The following is a 24,886-nucleotide window of genomic DNA, read 5'->3' on the forward strand; positions in this document are numbered from 1 at the left end:
TTCTAATTCTGTGGGATGGTCATTATTTGTAACTGTGCTTTGTGGCTGCATCCCTGTCCTGCTGCACCAGTCCTGCTCACTACCCGACTCTTGGTTTCATGGGGAAGGCAGAAAGTGTATCAGCCTGCGATCCAGGTTTTGCAGTCAGCAGCAGACAACAGTGAACGATTGTCTTCCTCTCCTTTCTAAACCTATGGACTGAATCAGTTTTATAGTTTCCTGCCATTCCCAGTGAGCAGGGAGAGGGCTCGTGCCAGGGCTCTGTGGGCAAATAGCTTGTGCAATGGATCTATTACCTAGCCAGGGGAACTACAAATAAAGTTGCTTTTCATGTAACTATACAGATTAATCCAGGGAAGGCTCCTCTGTGGTCAGTCATGGCACAAGAACTCGGTGATAATCCTGAAACAGGAACCTTCAGGTTCTGAGGGTTACGTGCTCATTTACCTTGTGCCACTGAGGCTTCCAGCTGACTCTGACTAAGTAGATTCGTGCTCAGAAACATGTCTTAGGGAGGAACCCTGAGTACGTTTTGTATGTCTAGCCGTAAGGCATAAGGTAAGAAGCAGTATTGCCTGCTCAGATGTGTCTCTGAAGCAATGATACAGTAGTGAAAATTTGGCAGAGGGGGTTACTATGCCAGGTACCCCATGTCCTCATGGTCCTTCATGCTGAGGAATCCTCAGTTTCTTAGAAGGGTTGTATCTTATTCTACAAAGTTGCGTGAATGGTGCTGTAGAAATGAAGTATTTTTAACATACTGTAGCTAGAAGGGGCTTGGCATCGTCACCAATTAGTTTTGGTTACCTCACGACACAAGGCAAGATGTCCCTGCATGCCTGTGGGGGAGAAACATGGGGCTAGTTTTGCCCTGGATAGGCAAAAATCCAAAAGTCCAAATTAGAAGCGCAGGTGAATGTCTTTCAACACGGGGTACATTTTAATACCCCCTGTTATCTTTAAAAGATCTTCACTTTTGCCTCCCTTGTGCCTTTGTAGTCTTACTTCAGTCTCTCCTGGTAGCTCAGTTCCATTCCCAGAGGCGTGAAATGAATAAATCCAAACATGCTCTATTTAGAGTTCTACCCCATGGCCAGCACAGCCGATACGGCATTTCGGAGATGGAGGGAAGCGAGCCACATTTGCTCGTGGTAAAAAGAACGAACTGCAGCAATACAATGACGTAAGGTTTATCCTGCAGGTTCACCTCAGGTTACAACCGGATCTAATTCAGCATGCGCTTGTCAGTACAGCTTAGTTCAGCTAAACCAAGGAAATACAGTTCAATTCTGCATACAGCTAACTCCCACATAAAGCATCAAAACCTTTCCAATCTCATTTTTTATTGCAGGTGTTTTTTTTTCCTTTCTTTTTCTTTTTTTTCTTTTTAAATTTGAAGAGCTGTTGGGCCTGAATAATGTAGATTTTTTTATCTGTCTGGTACCAAATTGAAGTATTCTATGAATTTAAAGAACCATCTCAAAGTAAGCAGGAGAATCACACATTTAAAGAAGATGTTCCCACACGTCAGATGCTGAGGTCACCCAGGAGAATGTTGCTGTTTGGGGCCTCTGCTTGTCCTTGGGGCGCATTTTCTCACTGGGAAAAGGTCCTGCTATGCAATCTCAATCTAGAGCATGTTTTGAAATAGCTCTTTGAGCTAGAGATGTGCTAAACTGCTTCTTTGTTTTCGTCTTAGTAGACTCTGAGAAATGAACTGCATAAATTTCACAGCAGTGAGGTTTTTTTGATATCTGTAATGATTTTATAATTTGACTGTTATATCACACTGTAGCGACAAGTTTCATCAGCCAGAAGACCCCTGCAACTCCCAGAACCGCACACTAGAAATCCAGTTTGTATTGAACGTGTCAAGCAACTCAAAGAACCGAAATGATGTATCTTGGCCCGAATCTAGGCCAAAGTGGTTTTACACACCAAAGCAAGTAGAGTTTGATGTATGCTTGCTGCTTTCATCTTCAAGTGCTGCTAGCTACTGGCAGTCAGAGCAAAAAATGGTTTAGAAAGCAGAGTTTTGTGGTGCACTCCCATGGCTGTAATCTTTTTTCCTTAAACAAAAGTGTCAGACAGAGATCTCTTGATTGAACTTCAGTGCTAACCAAACATTGGTGTGTGGGATCTGACCCAGCACATTGTTCCTGACAGCGCTCAGGAACTGGCCAGTCGACAGTTGTGGAATAATGTGACAAAAGGGGGATTTTCTTAATCCTTGGGGATTCCCCTTAAGGGGAATGTCTTAATCCTTGACATTTAATCATTGCTTGTGTCAGGAAGTATAAATGTTTGTCTTCTATTGCTTAAAAAAAGCAAGGTTCATTAAGGATTATATTCGTTCTTTTTAAAACAAATGAGCTTCTAATGGAACATGCAGGAATTCATTAACAATCTAATGAATATTTTTTTGTGGTCATTTTTGGTCCCAATTATATTATGCTGCAGACAGCTCCACAGGGTAAACTATGCTTTAAGTTTAAAAAGGTAGAACAGAATTTGCTTAATCTCTTTTAAATTTGCCTGTCGGTGTTAAACTCCCCGTTTAACTTTTCTTCCATATCTCATTAATTATTTTGTCTTTTGGCTGCGATGTATTCTTTTTCTTCTGTTACGAGAAAATAAGTAAAAATGTTTCATTTCCCTTCTTTTTACTATTTATAATTTTCATACACCTGTTGTACATAAATCATCTTCGCATTTGCCTCCACCCCAAACAAAAATGGGTCTTTCTTCGTACAGCTGATATCCCGAGTCTCCTGGTTGTTTATGCTCCCAGGGTCTGAACCATTTCTGCGGCTGCTTTTTGACGCAGCCACGTGGCCAGCACTGCCTGTAGCCGTCCTGATTCACAGCTCTTTCATTTTGTTTGCTTGGGTGGAGAGAGTTTCCGCGTACCCCCTTGAATTTCAAGCGATAGGCTTGACATTGCCAGTGTCATCAGAAGTGGTATGAGCCGGATTTCAAACAGGTGGCAGCGTCGTGCTGCTGTCACAGGGGATGAGATCATACATCCATTCTGTCGCCGTGATGGATTTGTCTAACTCTCTCCAACTCAGGCTGACTTTGATCCCATATAATGAAAAGCCTTAAAATAGAAAGTGGAAGGGAACAGAGAGGAGCTTTAATTATTTACTGGCTAGGTTGAATCCATACCTTTTGTAAAGAGACTTCTTTTGTTGTTTTCTGGTCTATTCAGTTTTCATTAAACCAAATTTAAATCTTTGTGCTCAGCCTCCATTCAGATTATGGGTCTGATTCAAGAGGCTTTTGAAGGAAGATGTGTTTTTTCTTTGACTTAGTTATTTTTTTCCGTTTTTCCATTTAGTAAATGGAATAAAAATGTTGCCTAAACTCTTTTCAAAATTTTAGCCGCAGTAGTGCTAGGAGGTCCCAGCTCAAAGTGTTAGTTGCTCTAAGCACCTTGTGACGTGACACCCATGATAAAGCCCCTGAAGGCTGGGTAAACAAAACAGATGAGAAGTGAGAAGGAGGAAGTAAATTTGTAAATTCCCAAATTCCCCACACAAATCTGGGGCAGAGCTGAGACCTGATCAGGTCTCCTGCCACTACTAGTGTGGTGTTTAACCATGAGCCCACGCTCCCCCGGCGTGTTCACGCCCTTGGGTACCGCCACTCTCTGCATTTTGGGCCGGTATTCAGAGACTCACAGAATGTCAGGGATTGGAAGGGACCTTGAAAGATCATCTAGTCCAATCCCCCCGCTGGAGCAGGAACACCTAGATGAGGTTACACAGGAAGGCGTCCAGGTGGGTTTTGAATGTCTGCAGAGAAGGAGACTCCACAACCTCCTTGGGCAGCCTGTTCCAGTGTTCTGTCACCCTCACTGTGGAGAAGTTTCTTCTCATATTGAAGTGGAACCTCCTGTGTTCCAGCTTGTATCCATTGCCCCTTGTCCAGTCATTGGTTGTCACTGAGAAGAGCCTGGCTCCATCCTCGTGACACTCACCCTTTACATATTTATAAACATTAAAGAGTTTAATGCTCCCCACAGTCTCCTCCAGGCTAAAGAGCCCCAGCTCCCTCAGCCTTTCCTCATAAGGGAGATGCTCCAATCCCTTAATCATCTTTGTGGCTCCCAGCTACACAGTCGCTTCCCCATCATTCTGAACATTTTGATAATGTATCTTTGCCCTTCTCTGGAAACACCAGAGGTGTCACCTCCATCATTGCACAGGAGGAGTTAATGCAGGGGTGAGTACAGCTCCTTGGTGAGCCTTGTGCCCTGGCAGGTGGTGCAGAGGGACACCAGGTGCCATCCCAAACCATTCCCTTTTTCAGGAGGCTGGATTGTGCCTCCCAAGGGCATGAGGAGGGCAGCGCAGACGGGCTTTTAGTGTGCTGCTTCCTCACATCATTGCGCTTGCAACCAGAAAAAACCTTGCAGTTACCTCTGTAGTCTTAAGCAAAAAGCCTGCTTGATTTATTTTGGAAGGCAGTGTCTTCATAGTGTGTGTGGCTGGGAGATCTACATGCTTGAGTTGAAGCATGAGGAACCCCAGCACCTATCAATATCACTGCATCCATGGCTCCTTCACAGACATAGACAGTAATGTGAAAGATAGTGGTGGTTCAGAGAAATGTCCTTGCTTTATCCTCACCCTCTCAGTGCCTGTGGATACATTACCAGACTACCGTACATAGGGGAAAACATGCCTTTAATAGTTCTGTCTCAGCTGCTGTTAATTTGATTTCCCTCAGGTAGTCAGTGTTTAGTAACAAGGTCCCGGAACAAGACTTTTAGTAGCAAGAAATACAAATAATTTGCACTGTAATGTGCATATGCTGCACTGTATATGCAGCATACGCTGCTCCTAACAAAGCAAGGAAATAATTTCTTTTATTTGGGGATAAACATGATGAATTCAGAGGGATGGGAGGAAGTGCTGTTGTAAGGAACATGTTTATTCAAAGCAGCTTTGTGATATCTGACAGCAAGTAGATTATGCCCAGGCTTGTGCTCAGTCTCTGTGCCCCACGCATTCTGTAGTTGTGGCCTGTTTGTCATGACACTTCACAGGACAATGTCAAAATAATTCATAATGTTATTGGATTACTACAGATAAAAAAATTGAATATTGAATATCTCAGCTTTCCTGTGGAAGTTGTTAGTTTAGTTTATATTTTCAACTCCATTCCAGCTTCTTCCAGGTAAACTGAGCAAGTATGAATTAGGTACATTGTGTCAGTCCTGAGGCCCAACTATATTTGTTTGCATTTATGTAAATCTACAATAGTGCCTTTGAAAAGATGCCCTAAATCATCAGGTCCCATTGTATTGCTGGAGCAATTTAGGGGTGGGATGTTTCAGCAGGACTCAGTACTGCTCTAGCATTCATTCTGATACTACTGTAGTATTGCATGGCCCATGTAGCTTTGCAGAAACTAAAATCGAACAATTTAGAGCAGAATTAGGTCATGACCAAGTACATTTGAAAATGCCATGCTAATTATTCACAACTTGAAAATTACTGAATTAGTTTCTTCCAAGTTTGCTCTGTTCCATAGATCCCATTGACATTTAAATGTAATTCACTTTATCACCATGTTATATCATAAATTCCGGTTTCCGGTATTTTAATTAGCTGGTAGATGTTCTGTAATATAGGATGAAATTATACTTGGGGCATAGAGAAAACAGGGAATACGGTTACTCTGTTAACATTGTCTTTCTGGAATTGACTGATTAATTTTTTTAATTTTATATTGTATTAGGAAGGTGTTGGGGTTTTTTGTTTGTTTGTTTTCCTAGTGAAAATTATCTAAGCTTCCTGAAATTCTCCAGAAGGTTTAAGATGAGTATATGACTAGTCCTTCAAAGACCTCATGTTGCATTCCAGCTTTTCAGACTTTCATAATCTCTTTTATTATGGAAAGTGTCCGCTTCTCTTGAAGGTGCTGATTTTCCTCATCATTCCTCCTTATTCTGATGAGTGTGCACTTTCTCAGGGTAAGTGCTTGAGAGGGATTTCTTCCTTCGAGATGTTTTGTACTCTAGTTTGAATGTCCATAAATCAGTGCTAAAAGCAAAATGTGGAGTAACTGAAATATTGCTCTGAAGGTCACAAAATGCACATTGTAATGTTTGAGCATTTGAAAAATATGCATTTTTCTTGAGGTACAAGTTTTCCTTATGTTCAAATAAATGTTTTCATGGCAGCTGTGAATGTCTCTTGTAGGTGGTACCCAGTGCTGCCAATTTCTCAGCCCTCAGAAACAGCATACATAGTGTGATTATTAAGTGGAGTTGTGTTTGAGTGGTCATGGCTTAAAAAATCCTCATTCTCTCCGACAATCAGATTATTAATTCCCACATGATTAATTGACTTCATAAGCTATTTTTCCCCTTTCCCCTTCTTTTGCCTGTGTGTTATGTTCTTGAAGTTGAGTGTGTTTTCCAAGGGTGTTTTCCCTCCCCGGTGCTGCCTGCATTGCCTGCAGCCCTGCTTGGGGAGCTCCTTGGGCCTTCCTCTGTGGCTCATCCTGACACTCATCCATCTCATGAGATGAGATCATTATCTAAATATGTGTTACGAAGCGAGATGATCAGGCGTTATTTTCCTGTACCGTTCCGGAAGCATAAGGATAACACCGATGGGTACAGAGCACAAGAGATTTGATATGTTAAATGCACAAAGGCCCATGTCGTGCCATCTCCTCAGTGTGGTGGTGGTTTATCCCTCACCAGCCTCGACTTCATCCCTTTCCCAGGTCTGTCTGGGTCTGTGTTACCTGCAGATCACTTGCAGAAAGCTGCCAGCCATCCCTTATCCCAGCTTCTTGCACAGACATTTGGGATTTCTCCACAGGATGGGTACAGCAGAGGGAGCAGTAGGACAAGCTTCTCCCAGGCTCTCTCACCATGTGTACTCTCACCCGCCTGATCTAACCTCCCCTTCTGTCCCTACCCGTGCCCCCAGCAGCACTGAGACCCCCAAGCCTGAGGGGTCTGTGTGCCCGTGGGGTCAGGACAGAGGGGGAAGGACAGGGGCTGTGTGGCTGAGCCCCCAGCCCCTGCAGAGCACTGATGCATTTGAGAGAGCAAGTCAGACGCTGCTTGCTTTTACATAACTGACCTGATGGGATTTGTGGTGTTGGCCTATATGCTAATGTTCCAGCTCTCATTAGCAGTTTCTGAGACTTCTGGGCCTCCTTCTGCGTTCTTGCTGTTTATTTTTTTCTTAAAGAAAAAAGGAATTCCTGTTTTTTTCACCAAGGTTTTCATCTGGAGGGTTGAATTGAATAAAGTGAGTTTTATTTTAGAGCAGAAGGGTTTTTTGGTGGGATGTGCGATGAATGAAAGGGGACTGTTCCTACCTTTGGCTCAACTGAGCAGAGAATCTATCTTATAGATTATCCTTTTCCAGTTCTGACAAAAGTTTGTGTGTCACTCCAGCCACATTCATGTCTGCCAGCACGCAAACTTCTGGCACTGGCCAAATTTCCACGAGAGGCCAGTGGTTCTCTGTCTAGGCAAATATAAATACATAATGTTCGTGGCATATTTATGAAATAACTTACTGTAAACCTTCTTTGGTGCAAAATATAATGCTGCAATGAAACCATGGTGTTGGAATGAGACAGGATAACAGAGCCATTTCCATAACAATTAATGTCATAATTTCAGAAATAAGGACATTAATTTCAGGAGAAAATTGTGACAAGACAAATTTTGATGTTGCAGTCTTTATTTTCACAAACATTTCAGTTATTCTTTTTGGGAACAGGCTGCAATGAGCTCTCTTAATTAGCAGTCTTTGCTACCTTTTGTATTCTCAGTGAAGCCTTTAAAGCAGTAGACCAGGGGTGTCCAACTCATTTTCACCAGGAGCTGCATCAGCCTCACGGTTGCCTTCAAAGGGCCAAATGTAATTTTAGGACTGTATAGATGTAACTACTCCTACATTTATACATTCGGCCCTTTGAAGGCAACTGTGAGGCTGATGCGGGTCCTGGTGAAAATGAGTTGGACACCCCTGCAGTAGGGGGTTCTTACCACTGAGAAGACAAAGAGCATCTCATGCTGGAGCAAAGGTAGTGTTGGGAACCTTTGTAGCTGGCATGTGGGGTGTTTGTTTTCTTTTCTCTCTGAGTTTGGCTTTGTAAGGAACAATGATATTATGTTTGTTTGTCTCTCACGCTTCTGGCCACAGCCAATAGTTTTGGACTCATCAAACAACTTTTGCTAAATTTAACATAGGGAAAGAAATCTCAGCTATACCAATTCTCTTTGACTCTGGGGAAGTGGGATTCCAGGTAGCACCCCAATAAGGACGGGACAGGCCACATTCCCACCTTACAGCAGCTCCCACATGTGCTGGCTGGTCAGTCTGGACCAGCTGCGCCACCTGCTCGCTGCTTTTTCCCCAGGCAGGGAGAAAGTACAAACAGGCGTGTGGAAGGGAGCGGGAGTGCTGGTTAGCACAACACCTGGAAGAAGGACAGCCATGGGGGGCTGGGGAAATTAAAAGGATTATTGTGGAGATGGTGGTGCAGGTTGGTTGTGTGGTACATGAAAGGAAGCTGAAAGTGCAGGTGGGCAAGGCTCATGTCCTGTCGTGCAAGTTGAGAGGAAAGGGGGATTACTGTCATTTGGAACAGTAAATAACAAAGAATAGTAAATCCTTAGGAAAACAATCTTCATTAGATGTACTGCTCACCAGGCAACTTTAATGAACTGTAGCTGTCATTTCAAACCTTTCAAGTTCAGCCTGTTTTCAGATAAGGAACTAATAGTGAATCGTACAGCCTTTTTATTTATCTGTGAGTGCCATCAGGCAAGGAAAATCTTCCCGTTTTCAGCACTATGTGGGATTAGGTTTACCAGTCTTTATTTTTTTTTTAATTATCTTTAGAAAAAATATTTTTCCTTTCAATGTAGTAAAATTAAACCATTTACCTACAAAACTTAATTTTGCTGATCAATTTGGACATCTAACAAAAAGAGTAGTCTTTTTCCTGTATTTAGTGTTTGTGTTAAAGATAAATTGAAGCAGAATTGTTCTAATTCTCTTCTAACGTATTTTTCAAGTAAACTTGAAAATGCATCTGGTAGATAATGATTTGATTTTACAGAGAACAAGGCAAGTGCACAGAGTTCTTCATAAGTTGCTTAATTGCTGATAATTAGTGTTCATACTTTGTATGTAGAAAAATAAATCCAAAGTCTTTATATCCCGGATCTTGTAGATGTCATGTGCATATATATAGGGATAAACACCTGTTCAGACTACGGGTTTATCCACAAAACTCTAGCAAACTATAAATACAAGACATACAAAAAAGGAAATAAATGTTTATTTTCTTTATTCAGTTAAATGGGTTGACTGAAAATACAGTTTGTTTCTGAAGCTTAGGTGCATGACCATGGACATTCTCCCTTTTTCCTATATAGCTTGGATCACAGAAACATAGAAAATAAAACCAGAAAAGACAGCACAGAAAATCCTCTGTTGCTGCAAAACTGCTCACCGAGTATGTACCAAATGCATTCCACATTTACTTAATGCTTGACAAGAATTCAAGCAATTTGAATGTATTTTGCAAATAGTGGAGCTAACCCATCTGAACGCTTTTAGTGACTGAGCTTCCTGCCATTATCCAGCCAGCCTCCTTGAAAAGAGTAGGAGGATTAGACTTGGTGAGGAGGGTGTTGGAATAAATGTCTCGGGAGCTCAGTCGGGCTCAGTGTTGGGGGGCCAGGGCAGTGTTTGCTCTACGTGAGCCCATCTCAGCCCCCTGGGTTTCCTTCCAGAGCAAACGTACCCCACTCCACGTGCTGGAGGCTGCACTGTGGGGACAGCAGGGCAGGGGATGCTGGGGACTGTAACCGAGAGCCCCCAAACCTGTCAGCTACAGCAGCTCTTCCCAGTCTCTCCCAGGGAAAAAAAAGTAGTAAATGGGAGAGAAGCAAATCCTGGGTCAACGCTTGGCCAATCCCTGTCTGTTGGACCACGCTGGAGAGGGCTCGTGGTGTAACCATGCAGCTGAGGAGCCGTGGCTGGAGAAAGGCCAGGGGAATTACGGGTGTGTAGATGGAGTAATGCTGAATAAAGTCAGTGTGCTGTGCAGTGTGAAACCACACCTGGAATATTGTGTTCAGTTCTGGGCCCCTCAGTTCCAGAAGGACAGGGAACTGCTGGAGAGAGTCCAGCACAGGGCAACAAAGATGATTAAGGGTGTGGAGCATCTCCCTTATGAGGAAAGGCTGAGGGAGCTGGGGCTCTTTAGCCTGGAGAAGAGGAGACTGAGGGGTGACCTCATTAATGTTTATAAATATGTAAAGGGTGAGTGTCATGAGGATGGAGCCAGGCTCTTCTCGGTGACAACCAATGATAGGAAAAGAGGCAGTGGGTACAAGCTGGAACAGAGGAGGTTCCACTTAAACTTCAAACTTATTCTCAGTGTGGGTGACAGAACACTGGAACAGGCTGCCCAGAGGGGTTGTGGAGTCTCCTTCTCTGCAGACATTGAAAACCCGCCTGGACACATTCCTGTGTAACCTCGTCTAGGTGTTCCTGCTCCGGCAGGGGGATTGGACTGGATGATCTTTCAAGGTCCCTTCCAATCCCTGGCATTCTGTGATTCTGTGAAATATTCTGAGTAAGAGCTAGAAGGACTGAGCCCATAGGGTAGAAGACATTGCCTGTCCCAGTAAGCCCAAATGTTGAGACTGCCAAAACAGGTGAGTTCAAGACACTGACAGACAAGGGAGAACAAAGAGCAAATTCTGTGTGCTTTAAAAATAGCTGAACGTGAAGGGACGCACCATGCCTTTTAGGCACTGGGCTAAATTGGGAATGGGTAGGAAGTCACATGTCCTCAAACATGTTACATATTTACACTTGTCACTGGTACCAAATTACTCTCCCCTCCCCCCTGCTCCCTTCACCTCTCCACTCTCATGCCAGCTCCACCTCTTCCACAACAACTTGCTGTTAATACTTATTCATAGATCTCTAATGTAATGCCACACAGGTCCCTGATCTATTACATTTGGTGATCGGTGTTGAACGACAGACCCTGCTGAGAAAGAATAGTATTCCCTCTCACAGCTGTAGTAAATGTCTCCCGGCTGTACACTTTGCATTGCATGTTAGACACTGATATTATAGCACATCTCTTCATCTGAGGAAACTGGACACCTCTCTTCTCTTTTGGCTTGTGTGATCCAGTTTTTGGACATACGACCTCTGACTGTCCCATTCATGGGAATGGGATCATGCTGCCCATGTTGACATGAAAAGTTTCCCAGTAATTTCCAGAATCCTGTTCTCCAAAGCTCCACCCCCCACTGACTGTTAAATTTATAAATAACCTCTTAAGAGACATGGGAAGTAAACACTTTAAGTGTTCTTTTAGAGGATCCAAACCCCAGTCTTTTTTTCCCCCATATCTAGTAAGGGAAATACACACGTTTACATAAAATTGTGGAGGTGCTTCTGTGCATTTCCCTGCCTTTGTTTTCCCCCACACTTAAGCACTCTCTAGAGGTAGGCTGGAGTCCTAGAAACAGCTCAGTCTTAATCCTTCCTGTTCATGACTTCACTTCTGAATCACCACATTTGTCCATCACACCTTCTTCCACGGGGAGCTTCTTCCTTCCTTCCTTCCTTGTTGCCCTAATTAAAAAGGAGCCCTCAGCCACAAAAGCACAACTTTTCTTTGTTCTTTCCCTTTTGTTCTCTGAGCAACTGAAACACTGTGCTTTTTAAGACCTAATGTTAACACTGGGTCTCTGTTTGTAGTGATTATCTGCCCTTCAAGTCTGACATCGTTACAAAACAACTGAAAAAAACCCCACAAAACAACAACCTGATCTGAGGCATAATATTCTCATTGCATTATATGAAGTTTCTGTATTTGAATGGGAGACACTGTGGCTCAGTGACTTTCTCTGCTCCGAGAGATCTGTAAGCTACAAGTGTTGGAGGTGGCTCTATTGGGAAGCAGTTCCAGGCAGCCTTCTTGCAATTCACTGCAGCCCCTAAAACCGAGTTACACTGGTTCAAGGAGTGTGTTTGTATCAGCAATACACAGTTTTATGACCTGAGGCAAAGGAGAAGTGAAGTGACTTCTTCCCTATCTGGTAGGAAATCCATAGCATGTTTTTCTCTTGCTGGAGTTTTTAAAGTGTTCTGGAAGGCAGACATTAAATATACTGAGGTCTGGCTCTGCTAATAGTAGCAAAGGTTAGTGATTCAAAAGAAATGTTTTGACTTTTCAGGAGTTGTCAGCTGGTTTATTCTTTAATATTTGTATCTTTAATATTTGTATGTTGCTGGCAACTTTTCCAGGTCCACGAACCTGAGCTAACTTCAGGTTAAGGGGAGCTCTTGCCTTCCTGCCTGTGGGACTGACCATGAAAATGGCTGTGGAGTTACTGTTTTTATCAAAGTTTATATCTATATTTTATATCTGTGTTCCCAAACACGTATTTATATGTATGCTATCAAATAGCATCATGAAGAGTAGCTGGCAGGCAGTGAAATGAAGGATTGCTCCATGTGCACTGAGACACAGGCCTTTGGATCATTCTTGTACCCTCCTTTAGGCCGTTTCAAGTTTAAGCTGTTTCCTACGTTAGCCTGAATTAAATGCATGATTACTTTTACTACTAAACCAGTCCAGCCCCTCAACACTGGAGCTCTAAAAAGTGTAATGCCTCATCAAACAGGGCATTGGCAAGGCATTTATAAACCATGTTTTTAGGTAAGGGATTTTGGGCACAGCTGGACCTGTCTCCCTTCCCCTGCCTCCATCCCTGGGTACAAACCCCTCTCAGCAGCAGCTCAAAGACTGAAGACTGTAGACCAGAGACATTTACCATGTTATTCTCTTTGAATTGGTGTGACTGTCAATTGATACTTTACGGTTTCAATTGAAAGTGTTCAATAATTCATATGTTTTACATACGGTCTTGTGGCTTGTCCCATTCCCACCCATGCCTGAGATGAGGCAGTCTTGATGGCGAGCAGCTTTCAACTGAATGTGCATTTACAAATAACAAACAGGGTTGCTTCAAAAGGCTCATATTAAGAGCCAGGGGTTTGTGTCAACACTAAAAAGACTCCTGAAGTCTCTGGCAGTAATACTGACTTTCTGGGTTACATGGAAGGACTTTTATTTTTTCTCCAATCACCTCAAATGCTGCCATTTAATCAGTAGTCTAGTTATTTCAGACTCTGACTTCTGAGCAACAATGCATTGTTATTGTAGGGAGCCACAGATTTATTAAGAGTGGATGCTAAGAAGCTTTGTGTTTAAGATCTGGTAAAATCTTCTTCCCTTTTTTTTTTTTTTTTCTTTTATATGCCATTCCTCAGTAAAGCCCTCTGCACAAGTGCTGTAAACATCCAAATATGAGTCTCTGTGGAAGCCTGATAGGACAGGTGAAATGCTTCTTTGCTCCTTCCCCCCGCAGCCCTCACTCCCCTCAGGCTGGTTGCGTTTGGACTCCCCCTGTTCCCAAGGTGACTCAGTCGGTGACTCCGGGATTCAGACCCACAGCACTTTGCCTACTTGGGCACAAGCAATAATTTCGGGTGCCTCCGCACCGACCATCAGCAGTCCCTGCCGGAGCCGTTTGGCCAAGGCGACCGCGCCGAGCCTCCCGCAGGACTCCGGCGGGGACTGGGGGGGCTGCTGGCGGGGATAGGGGGCTCCGGCGGGGACAAGGGGTCTGGTGGGGACAGGGAGCTGCTGGCGGGGACAGGGGGCTCCGGCGGGGACGGGGGGCTGCCGGGAAGCCGCGGTGGGAAGTCGGTGAAATCGCGCCTGCCAAAGCCTCTGTGTGCGTGTCTGTGGCTGTGCCTGGCAGAGAGGGGAGGTGGGGATGGGGGAGATGGGGGCGGAGTGGCAGGCTTGGGGGAGAGGGAGGGAAAGAGGGAGAGAGGGAGGGAAGTAGAAGGGGAGGGTGCCCGGTTGCCTGCGATTGGTAAAGCTCCGCAAAGGCATCTGCCAGCGGGACTTCAGAGGAATGTGAAACCAAATCATTTACAAGTTAAAGATAGAACACGCAGCGTCTTGAGCCAGGGTTTAAATTCGTCCCTCTCCGCTTGGCTTCTCGCAAAGCTCTGCTTGTCAGCTTGCCTCTGTCTCCTCTTAGCGGCTTTAATATTCCCTTAAAAATAACACCGTTCTGGATTCTTTGGAATTACTAAAGTGGCAAAAGAGATCATGGTGCAGACTATAGGGTAAGTAGGAAGCTTGCTTTTGCAGACATTTGCTAGGCTGGTTCCTCTGGGCTTTGATTCTGCTTTCGGAGCACTCGGCAGTTCCTGTAGGATCGGGTAGATGTTCACATAGTGCTTTCCCCTTGTGATTTATTCCCCCCTCTTTTTCCCATACGGATTATTTTAACCTTATTCCTCAGTGAAGTGTTAACTCACAAGTTTACTTGTCTTGGTGTACCTAGGGAGTCTTGAGTTTTACTGATCGTACCATTGCAGTTTTGAGTACTGTTTTCCTGGCAGCTGAATTTTGTTGTATACCGTTGCTCTTCATTAGTGGGATATTACAAAGTTGAAAAGCGAGTTGTTTTTCACATTGGAGAGGATGTAGTCAATGTTTTTGCTTGCTTCTTTGGCCATGGTTTCACTCACCTGCTGTTTCCTCATGTGTGAATTTGATTACAGCACAGGGTTAATTAAATTTAACCTTTTTATTTGTTTGTTCCCAAATGGTGCTGTTACTTGGTATTTGGGTTTGATTTTATTTAAACCTTTTAACACTTTTTTTTTCTCTGAACAAAGTCTTTTTAGCAGTAATTAAAACATGTGCACATTCCCCTGTGTAGTGTTCACTTTTAAACAGTGAGTTTGTGAGTAAAAAGAAGATTCAGGCTGTCATGTTCTTCCTACAACTTATCGGAAGTAATTTCAACATCTAGAAGATATATCACGTCATTGATCAATGGTATTTTCAGACTCTTTGTTATTGCTGGTGAAGTCGTGGTGTTCCTGTGACCAAAAGGATTTTAAAGTATCAGAAACTGAGTGGAAAGTTAGCTGTAATATTTGTGATATAGAGAGAACTTGTATTCTTAGAGTTTCATCTAAATCTGTGCTTTGAATGAGAATTGCCTAAATGCCAGCATCGTTTTTACAATTTATTCTGGGCACACGTGTTTTACGCTCATAGTAGAGGAGCTCCTTATTTTGGATTTGGTGACAGTTCACCCAGACATGCTCAGAATTCCTGACGTGTTAGTACTGCCTGTAATAACCAGAGGAAGTAGGTGCTGTCTGTGGACAACTAAAACGCCTAACATTTTTGGTTATAGATATCAGTGCCGAAGAGACTCGCGTAATGTCAGTCTGTGTGTTGCAAAGTATGTGGAACTGGGTGAACTAAAATAGAAATGTGTCCTCTGTTTGAAGGGAAGATGGTGCATCAGGTATTTTGTTATCTTTCTTCCGTTTGTTTGAGCTCATCCCTGTTGATCAGCATACTCAAATTGTGCAAAACATCTGGTTAAATTTGGGTGTGCAAATCTACTGTGAAGTGTTTTCTGTGTGTTTAAACATCAGGGGTGGAGAAGAAGGAAATATATACCCTTTAAGGTGAATCTGGAGAAAACTGCAGGGGTGAGAAATGACATTAAAGCCAATTCTCTTATAGTTAGTACTAGTCAGGTGTTATTTTAACAAGCTCAGACTAGCTAAGCACTTCTCCCCATGCTAGATTTCCAGGCCAACAGTTACTTACGTTAAGGTATCACTGTAGAATTTGTTTTGATGTTGAAGTGGAAGAGCTTAGAGGATGAAATGTGTCACGATGAACAAAAAATTGCAGAGGGTTTTAGCAGAGCTGGGATTAGTTTCTGGCTCTCACAAAGGATCCTGTGCAGCTTCAGGCAAGTCGTGTGAGCTCTCGGGGGCCCCGCAAACATGAAGGGGGTGGAAATACCTTTATTACTTTTCTGCGTTAGCTAGATAGCAGTTCCTCCGGCTAGGCATCAACTTGATAAGACTTGGTACAATAGGCTTCTGTTTTCAGATGACACTCACCCTCCCCAGGACTATGGCAAAAGGCAGGAGGAAGAATCCACAGACTTGGAAGCAGAGGTTTGCTACACCTTTTATAAGCTTCCTAAACTGAAAGAGAAAAATACACTGATGTTCAGAGGTGAGCAGAAAATAGAATTAATGTTCCATGGGAAATTCCTGAGTCAGTTCAAAGTTAAATTGCATTTCCCTACCACAGTGTCTTGCTTTTCAGAAGTTATAGTTCAGGAGCATGATGTTCCCATTTCATTATCTGAGACCTTCTCCCATAATTAAATGTCCAAGAGGCACTGAAGAGCTTCGTCAGAAGGAAACCTGCTTTATATTCTGGGAAGTGAAGCTGCCTGAAAAACCTTGTTCCTGGAGGGGAATAAGCATCTGACCCAGGAACATGGAGTTCCCAGGGTAAGGAACTACACTGTGGTATTGGATTGACTTTAAAAAAATACGTATTCCGGTGTATCTAATCCACCTGAAGGAACATCTTCCAACTGTCCTAGCAGTAAATGGAAAATCTTAGCAAACTGATATTTTCATGCAGAAGACATTGCTGTGGTTGACGCAGTTTGTATATTATTATAATGTTGCCATATTTTCTGAAACAAAAAAATCCTTGTCCAGCTGTTAGGGTGAATTTTGCACTGTTGGCGTGAATATGGTACCACATAGGTTCAGTGATGAAGGTACCACACAGCAGCGCAATACTGCTTTGGGTAAAGGTGTGGTAGCTTTGTCAAGGCAGGAGACTCTCTCTCCTCTCTCTCCTCTCTCTCTCTCCTCTCTCTCTCTCCTCTCTCTCTCTCTCCTCTCTCTCTCTCCTCTCTCTCTCTCCTCTCTCTCTCTCTCTCTCTCTCTCTCTCTCCTCTCTCTCTCTCCTCTCTCTCTCTCTCCTCTCTCTCTCTCCTCTCTCTCTCTCTCTCTCCTCTCTCTCTCTCTCCTCTCTCTCCTCTCTCTCCTCTCTCTCCTCTCTCTCTCCCCTCTCTCTCTCTCCTCTCTCTCCTCTTGTAAGAAGGTGTTCCTGGAGGTGGTGACACCCTTTTCTCCTTGATCTCCTGGACTTCTTGGCTCACTGCAGCCTTCCCTTCCCTCTCTCCCATTTCCCAGGACCCCCACTAAACCCACACTGGGGGGAGATGGAGAAGTGCTGCTGGGACAGAAGGGATGGAAGGGTGAAAAAACACCTACCCCCAGCTCCTGCCTCTTGCTGCTGCAGAGAGAGGAGAGATAAGGAAGCCCTGGTCTTCAGGGAGATCAAGCAGGGGACAGATCACTGATGAGGGGAGCACAGTCCTACAGCTGAAGCATTGGTGCCCCCTGGTTTTGGGTGCTGTTTGAATGTTTGAGGTGCTGCTCTGCTGCTGGAGCTGTGTCCATCACCAATGTGTGCCACGCTTTCCTGCCCCAAGGAGCTGACTGTTGGGTGTCACTTAGGGACAAGCCCTGCTTCATCATGGCTAGTAACACGTCTGCTTCTGGATCAGGCAGGTCACAGTCCCTCCCTTTCCATTACCGTTAAGCTGTAAGTGACTTAGTCACAAGAGCTCAGAAAAATCGTGATTTTCAAGGTGAAAATACGTTTGCAAATTTTTTCCTTTAATAAACCTCACGCTTCTTTCTCTGTAAACCCTGCTAAAACCAGTGGTGGGGATACACATATGGATGTTAAAATCCTTTATAGTTATTGAATGTAGTTCCCTCTTTCCCTCTCTCTCCTTCTCTCTCTCCCTTCCTTTCTGTCATGATCATTTTTTCCTTTGCAAATCTCTGTTTCTAGCCTCATTTTCAAGCTTTTTGCAGTGAGCATTCTGCCAAAAATAAGAAAACAGGGGTTTCATCAGGAACCAGTTGGTAAAGAGTTTAAGGACTGTTTCCCCATGGTTCCCTGACAATGTGCTGGCGTTTTTTCTGAGCTCAGAAGTACCTAGAAACAGCTCACGGTGACATGATTTCCTTTGGGTCCTAATGAATCTGCTCCCAGCGACAACAGCTGATTTGTTTTGGCAGAGTATGACAGTCAGTGCCTTATACAATACAGCATGCTGTAGAAAGCCTCAAGTCTGTAATTTTGTAATTCTATAATAAAAGAACCCTCCAAAACACCCACAACTAAAACTAACACAATTAAGATGTCCTATGCAGTTGTGTTATCACCCCTGAGTCCATGATTGGAAACCCAGGGAAGTTGCCAGTCGGAGCAGTGTCCAACCTCCTGTACTTATTATTGATTCTGGCTCCTGGTGCAGCAGGGAACAAAGTACTTCCTGAGCTAATTATTACTGTATGAAGCGACTTTACCTGGAAACACAAGGGTACTTCCCACTAATAGGATGCTTAAAAATGCATCTAATTGCAGCTGCGGTGGATGAGAGAATGCCTGATACCTCATAGCCTCGGAAAAACCATCCTCCCTGCCCAGGGGGCATAACAGGAAGCCAAGTTTTAGGATATCTTTCCTGTGTCTGAACCAATTGTGTGGCCTCTTGCTGCATTTGGCTACAAAACCTGAATTGGGAATTGTACTCTGAGTAATAAAGAAGAGATCGGAAGGCAGCGCAAATAATGAATCTTTATTTATTAATCTATTTCTTGTCATGGCGGTAGCTGTTTGCTGAACATAACCTTCCCTTGGGCGATGGGGGGAGCAGGTCGGTGTCTGTGCCCATGATCTTTGACAAGCCGTGCAGGGGGCTCTGGTGTCCTTTTTTGAGAACAGGGACGGTGATACTTGCCCAGTTCTGTGAAGTACTTTGAGATCAAGGGATGAAAAGAGGTGCTTAAGTGCTGCATTCTGATTTTCTTTTATATCTTCTCTAAGGATAAGACTACTCTGGTTTGAAATAACCTCCTTGTAAATTTGTAAGAACATTTGTACGTGGTAGAACCTAAAGGAAAAAAAAAAGAGAGAAATGAAGCAGAGATGGAAAAGTGTGTGAGCAAGTAGGCTTTAAAAACAATTTATTGACAACTTGTGACTAGTTCTTTTAAACATAATGAAAGTAAGTACAGGCAAAGCACAGAATAACATGCTTGGAGTGAAGTTGTCCTTGAGTACTCATTACAGTTGTGGATAGAATTAGTAATCTTAGGCTTTCCTGCTGCATTTTTAAAATACACCATTCAACAAGAATATATGCTTTCTAATAATTACTCCCTTTTCAGTCTATGTGCATTTGTAATGTGACATTCTTCTTGGAAGAAGATCAGGAAATGCTTTTGATTCTTTCCAGATTTATAAAGCAATGATAGTTTGACTATCATATGTTTCTGCCTTCCCCCTTTGTTTTGTACACAGCTCATTTATATTGGATTAAGAGAGCCACTGTATCATTTTAGTGATACGGAAATGTAATCCATTCCCTGGTTTTAGATTATTCTTTTTTCCTCGTAAATTGAGTTCAGAATCACTAACTTTACATCTAAAAAATGCTTTAAATTACAAGGACTATACAATGGTTGAAACATTTTTAACTTTTGAGTTGATACTTTTGAAATCCTAGCACTGTTTTAACATGGAGTCTTGACTAATTTGTGTAACTGAAAGCTTCTTCACCTGCTTGACAAATTAAATTTCATCTTGGAGAGCTGGACAGACTCTTACAGAATAGAATGTAGGAAAAAAGGCACATCATAGATCCAAGTTTGAAAGTGTTGATCATGGTATTTGATGTGTATTTTTAATTACAATTACAAATATTTCACTTTTCTTTGAATATACACAAACAAAATGTTTTTCCAAACAGATCAAACAGATTTCCAAAAAGATCAAACAAAATGCAAAGTGTTTTATAGTTTTATTTTTGTCCTTAAAAGTTTGTTCAATTTGCATGTCTTATTAGGGAAAATAAATCACATCAGTTTAATGCAGGTACAAATTGTATTATGCTGGTACAGGAATGCAAGGAGACCTTAACAGAGCTGAGAGTCAAGCCATGTACTCTGCCAGGCTATTCTGTAAACAGGTCACAGAATCACAGAATGTCAGGGATTGGAAGGGACCTCGAAAGATCATCTAGTCCAATCCCCCTGCTGGAGCAGGAACACCTAGATGAGGTTACACAGGAAGGCGTCCAGGCGGGTTTTGAATGTCTCCAGAGAAGGAGACTCCACAGCCTCCCTGGGCAGCCTGTTCCAGTGCTCTGTCACCCTCACTGAGAAGAAGTTTCTTCTCATATTGAAGTGGAACCTCCTGCGTTCCAGTTTATACCCATTGCCCCTTGTCACCGAGAAGAGCCTGGCTCCCTCCTTGTGACACTCACTCTTTACATATTTATAAACATGAATGAGGTCACCCCTCAGTCTCCTCCAAGCTAAAGAGCCCCAGCTCCCTCAGTCTTTCCTCATAAGGGAGATGCTCCACTCCCTTAATCATCTAGTCAACATGGCTTCACCAAGGAGAAGTAATGCTTAACCAACCTCATAGCCTTTTATAACCAGGTAGATAGATAATGGCAAAGCAGTGGATGTCATGCATGGGTTTCTTTTAAAAAAACCCACTTCTGGTAAAGCCAACTATCACATTACTTCCCGTACAACCGATTCTGTATCTTGGCTTCCCACCTCTCTCTGCCACCTGCCATGCTCTTGGTATTGCTCTTTACCCCAACCTCCAAGTTGTCTTCCCTCTAAATCCAGCCATAGAGTTGGGTGAATTTTTGGCTGACCCATGGAGCACACGGTCACAGCGACCAGGGCAGGCTGGCAGCTCACCCAGAGGTGGTGATTCTGCAGAAGCGCTTGCTCCATCTCCTGCATTCGCCCACAGAGTCTCAGCCGGGGAGGAAATTTCTGGAGGAGACACATGTTCAATTACAAGCAGTTGCGTGTGGTTTGCATGCAGCCCCCTCAGCACATCTCCCATAGACCCATGTCAGGTCAAAGCAGAAGTCATCAGCGAGGCGGAGACCTTTCTGTCCTTTGCCTGCCAGAGCAGTGGCTTCCACTCATAAGCTCTGAAGCTCCCTGTGAACCAGCAGTGGAGGGGGATGAAGTACACCTTTTATTAATAAGTTCAATGGCTGTTTGCTGATAGCAGCAGAAAGATATCACTTGTACTTGCTTGCCAGATTTCAAGTTTTTGTGTGAAAGCATGGGAAAATGAATGCTTTTCAATGAAAGAATGATAAAGGATTTTTTTTAGCACAGGTAAAACTGTTTCTTTTCAATAACTTTAGCTTTGAAAATTGCTGAAAATGTTTAAATAATACATTCAGCTTGGCTCTAATGTCTGGTATGTAAAATTTCAGGTCAAGCGTGAAATTTAGCAGAACAACTGAAAAAAGTTTTATAGTAGGAAGTGGGTGTAAGTGGAGGAAACTTGCTAAGATGATGATGGCAAGAAGGAATTGTGTGAGTCTAGGAGATAGTAAATACAATTTCAGAAATCATACAGCTAAATAAATAAACTAGATAGCTGATGGTTGAAAAGAATCCAAGCAAATGTAAGTTCTTCATCTATATTAAATCTGTTGATGTATTCCTAAATAGAATTAAAAGTGTTAGAGTTTAAACCTTTTTTAAAAATAGTTTTCAGGCTTAGGTGAGCTCTTGGCAAGACAGTGCGTTTTCACTGAAAAGTGAAGAGGTGTCTGCTGAGAGTCACACAGTTACTCATAACTTGGTGGTAACTTGGGCTGAATGGGACTAATCTTTGCTATTACACCATTCACATTGAAACAGTGTATTCTCTACAAAAAAGGCATAAAGTAGATAGACTGATTATTTTTCAAGCCACTCACTTTTTGTGAAAGTAGAAATAAATGCCTTGTGTACAAAGCCTCGGCTTTTGTAACTGTGCACGTGAAGTACTAAATAAGTCATCCCTGTGTTACGTCCAAGAGAAACTGAGCTTTGCCAGGAAGCAGCCTCAGACTAGTCAGGTCTGGCCATATCTATTTCACAGGTCATTAGTCCTGTCCTTTCTCTGTTGTACACCACCGTAGATGGCTGCTTGGGCTTGTATTAGGCCTGACTACATCTACTGACAGACTCAATATTGAGCAAGGAAATAAAATTAGATATCTCAGCCTTGGAATAAATAATTGTTTTTCCACTCTGCCCCTGTCAGATAGAGCAGGCAAATAAAAAGAGGGGAAGGTTGTGTAAATATTGGCCCGGTCCTTGCGGGATTTGCGGTATTTTTCACTGTGTGCTAATTAAGAACTACACACAACACGATGCCTTTCGTGAGGCGGCGTTGCCAGGGCACACCTGGTGTGAGTGGTGAGGTGAGCAGTAGTGGTGTGGAGCTCCAGAGGGTTCACCGAGCTGTGGGAACAACTGGTGGGACAGCAACCCTTCAGGAAGGAGTGGGGGCTGCGTGGATCCTCCAGTTGAACATGAGTTCGTGATGTTGAGCTGTTGCATAACAGAAAGGAAACAAAGCAAAGCACGGTACTGGGATGCTTCTGGGAGTACAGCCTTCGGGGAGTAACCTCCATGCTGGTGAGCGCTCAGCTGGAGCCCTGTGTTCGATTTGAAGTGCTGCTCTTCAAGAAAGCCCCATCCACTTTGGAAGTGGAGAGGAGGGAAGTCAAAATGACAAGAGATCCAGAGGACATGCCCCCAGGGATAAAACTTGAAGGTTGCTTTGCCTGCAGAAGAGCAGCCTGCTGGGGAGCTGGTGGGAGACAGGCAGATTTTCAAGCACAGGTAGCACTGAACAGGCTGTTGTGAAGAGGAGGTCAGTAATCTCTCTTCTGTGCAACAGACAAAGAGAAATGGGTCTCAAGTGAAGCAAGAAAGATGAGGTAAACCCTGGGAAAATGTTATCCCTGAAATACACTGCCAATGGATCTTGTGGAGTCTCCATCACTGTGGGTGTTAGGAATGGCTTTAATAAACACGAGTGAAGGGTATCTGACTATCTCACCGTGGGAGGTGGATTGCATGTCTTTTCTGCCATCCTTAGCATTTGGTGATACTGGTGATAGTGCTGCACATGGAATTATTTTTCTTAATAAAAGATGTGTTGTCTAAATTCTGGTTGGAAAGATCTCTCTGCAGCGTGGGATACATTTTGCTGAGGTGCAGAAGCACTTAATGATCATGTAATTTCCTCATTTTGAAATGTTCCTTAGGTAAGTGGTTAAAACATAAACAGCTGGCTTTGCATTTCAGCTCTGATATCGTTGTCCTGAAATACTTGGGGACATCACTCTGTCAGCTGGCATTTGACAGTCCATCCTAAATTTGAAACGTGTAATTGGATTCTCAGGATGAAATCTGAGTCCCTTTTGAAGTCATGGGGTTTTATAGGGTAAAAATTTCACACGGAGGACAAGAGTGGTGCGCACTTGAACATGCTTAGCTTTACTGTCCTAGGCAGGCCTGTTGTTTTCGGGATGAGGATATGAGGAGTGGGTTCTAAGAGTGTGTAACCTTTGCTATGGCAAACGCTTGCAGAAGGGGCCTTTGGAGTGCTTGTGTGGGTGAGTGAGAGTTTACAATGGGCATTACGTGAGGTGAATTAATTATTTTTTCCTTTTTTCAGATGTCAGCAAAACTAATTTACACCATCTGTTCTAAAATAGAGAGGAGGGAGGTGGTCAGTAAAAAAGCAACACCAATTTTGGTTTTAAAATTTCATTTTCTAAGACTTTAGGCATTGTGTATTTTCTTTTGTGTAGTGTCATTTTATTCCCTTTTTTCTGTTTTGGGGAAGGCAGTTCTCCTATGAAATGTATTTTTTGTTGCCAATGGTCTTTAATTTGCATTTAGTGTTCAGATAGCTAGAACTACAAGTTAAATGTTTCTCTAGCTGCTGGTTAATCCATATCGGTGAAATGCAGGCAGAGAAGTCTCCAGGTGCTGTGAACTGTAATAGTTCCACTGAAAATACTGGCTTTGTTTATCCCGGTATTAATTCAAAGCAAGTTCACTGTTCATAGTGTAGCTACTTTAGATTTAGAGTAGACGATAGTCAGAATTTCGCCCTCAAAAAAGAGATCACGTTGTTGTAAAAGCTTGATGTCAATCTCAGAGCTGAGAGTTAAAATTTTGTGCCTCGTAACGTGTTGTTGCATTTCACATGCAGATTGCTTTGCAGGCTTGTCTTAACTGTGCAGTGACATGCCCTGTGTGGGAACTGCATGCATGTACCCAAGGCTAGAATAAACCCACAAGGAAGCACGAAGCTCAGACTTGAGGATCACCAATATATCAGTTGTTAATAACCTTACAAGTTTATTATATCTAACACTAGAAACATAATTAAATTGGAATTATTTGAAACTGCCATTAGGGGGAAGAGGGTGGAGAAAAACAGATTCATCCTCACAACATCATGTTTTCATTGACCTACTTACAGTAGGGGAGAAAATGTGTCCCTTCCCGTTAGAGTGGAATAGGTTTGTTCAGCAATTTTATAATGCAACTGCGCAAGGGAAAACTGGCTTTCCTAGCCACTCCAGGAGGATTTGGAAAGGAGAGTGATGTTATTTCACACACTTAGTACTAAGATGTGTAAGTTCCTGTCCAAGGTATAATGTTATCAATCGATTTGGCAGAAAGTGCTATGACTGGAAAAAAAAAAAAAAAAGAAAAGATGGAAAAATGAGACTTGTATTCAGAGGTGAGAGGAAGAGGGCTGTGCGTGGGCTGCAGCCGTGCAGAGGAAGCATCTTCATCTTCCCTGATGCAAAGTCCCTGCTGCCCCCGAGACTGCTGGGCCCCCTGCCTGGCATCCCCTGCATCTGAGCAGCCTGGCTGTTGGCACGCTGAGGGGAATGGCCGCAGCCTGCTTTCGCTTCAGCAGGAGTTCCTGGCGTGCTTCTCATCAGACACTTACTGAGGTGCTTGAACGGATGGCAAAGGGCCTGGCCCCATTGAGCTGCGCAAACCAGCACTGA

The 24,886-nt window shown here is 43.3% G+C and overlaps 1 protein-coding gene across 10 annotated transcripts in view; it reads left to right on the forward strand.

Annotated features, from left to right (window-relative positions):
• DTNA (dystrobrevin alpha) overlaps positions 1-24,886 on the forward strand; it is a 231,979-nt gene that overhangs the window by 32,720 nt on the left and 174,373 nt on the right. For 2 of the 10 annotated variants that reach the window (XM_065053461.1, XM_065053460.1), the window contains exon 1: positions 14,026-14,228. The exons of 7 other annotated variants lie outside the window; for them this stretch is intronic. Coding sequence is in view for 2 of the 3 variants with exons in the window: in XM_065053460.1 (XP_064909532.1) it covers positions 14,212-14,228 (17 nt within the window). In the remaining variant the exon portion in view is untranslated. Of the gene's footprint in view, positions 1-14,025; positions 14,229-24,886 lie in introns of those variants that run through there. One more of the 10 variants, XM_065053470.1, reaches the window with a different exon arrangement.

This window comes from Columba livia, chromosome 2 (assembly GCF_036013475.1).
Source record: "Columba livia isolate bColLiv1 breed racing homer chromosome 2, bColLiv1.pat.W.v2, whole genome shotgun sequence".
Taxonomy (NCBI): domain Eukaryota; kingdom Metazoa; phylum Chordata; class Aves; order Columbiformes; family Columbidae; genus Columba; species Columba livia.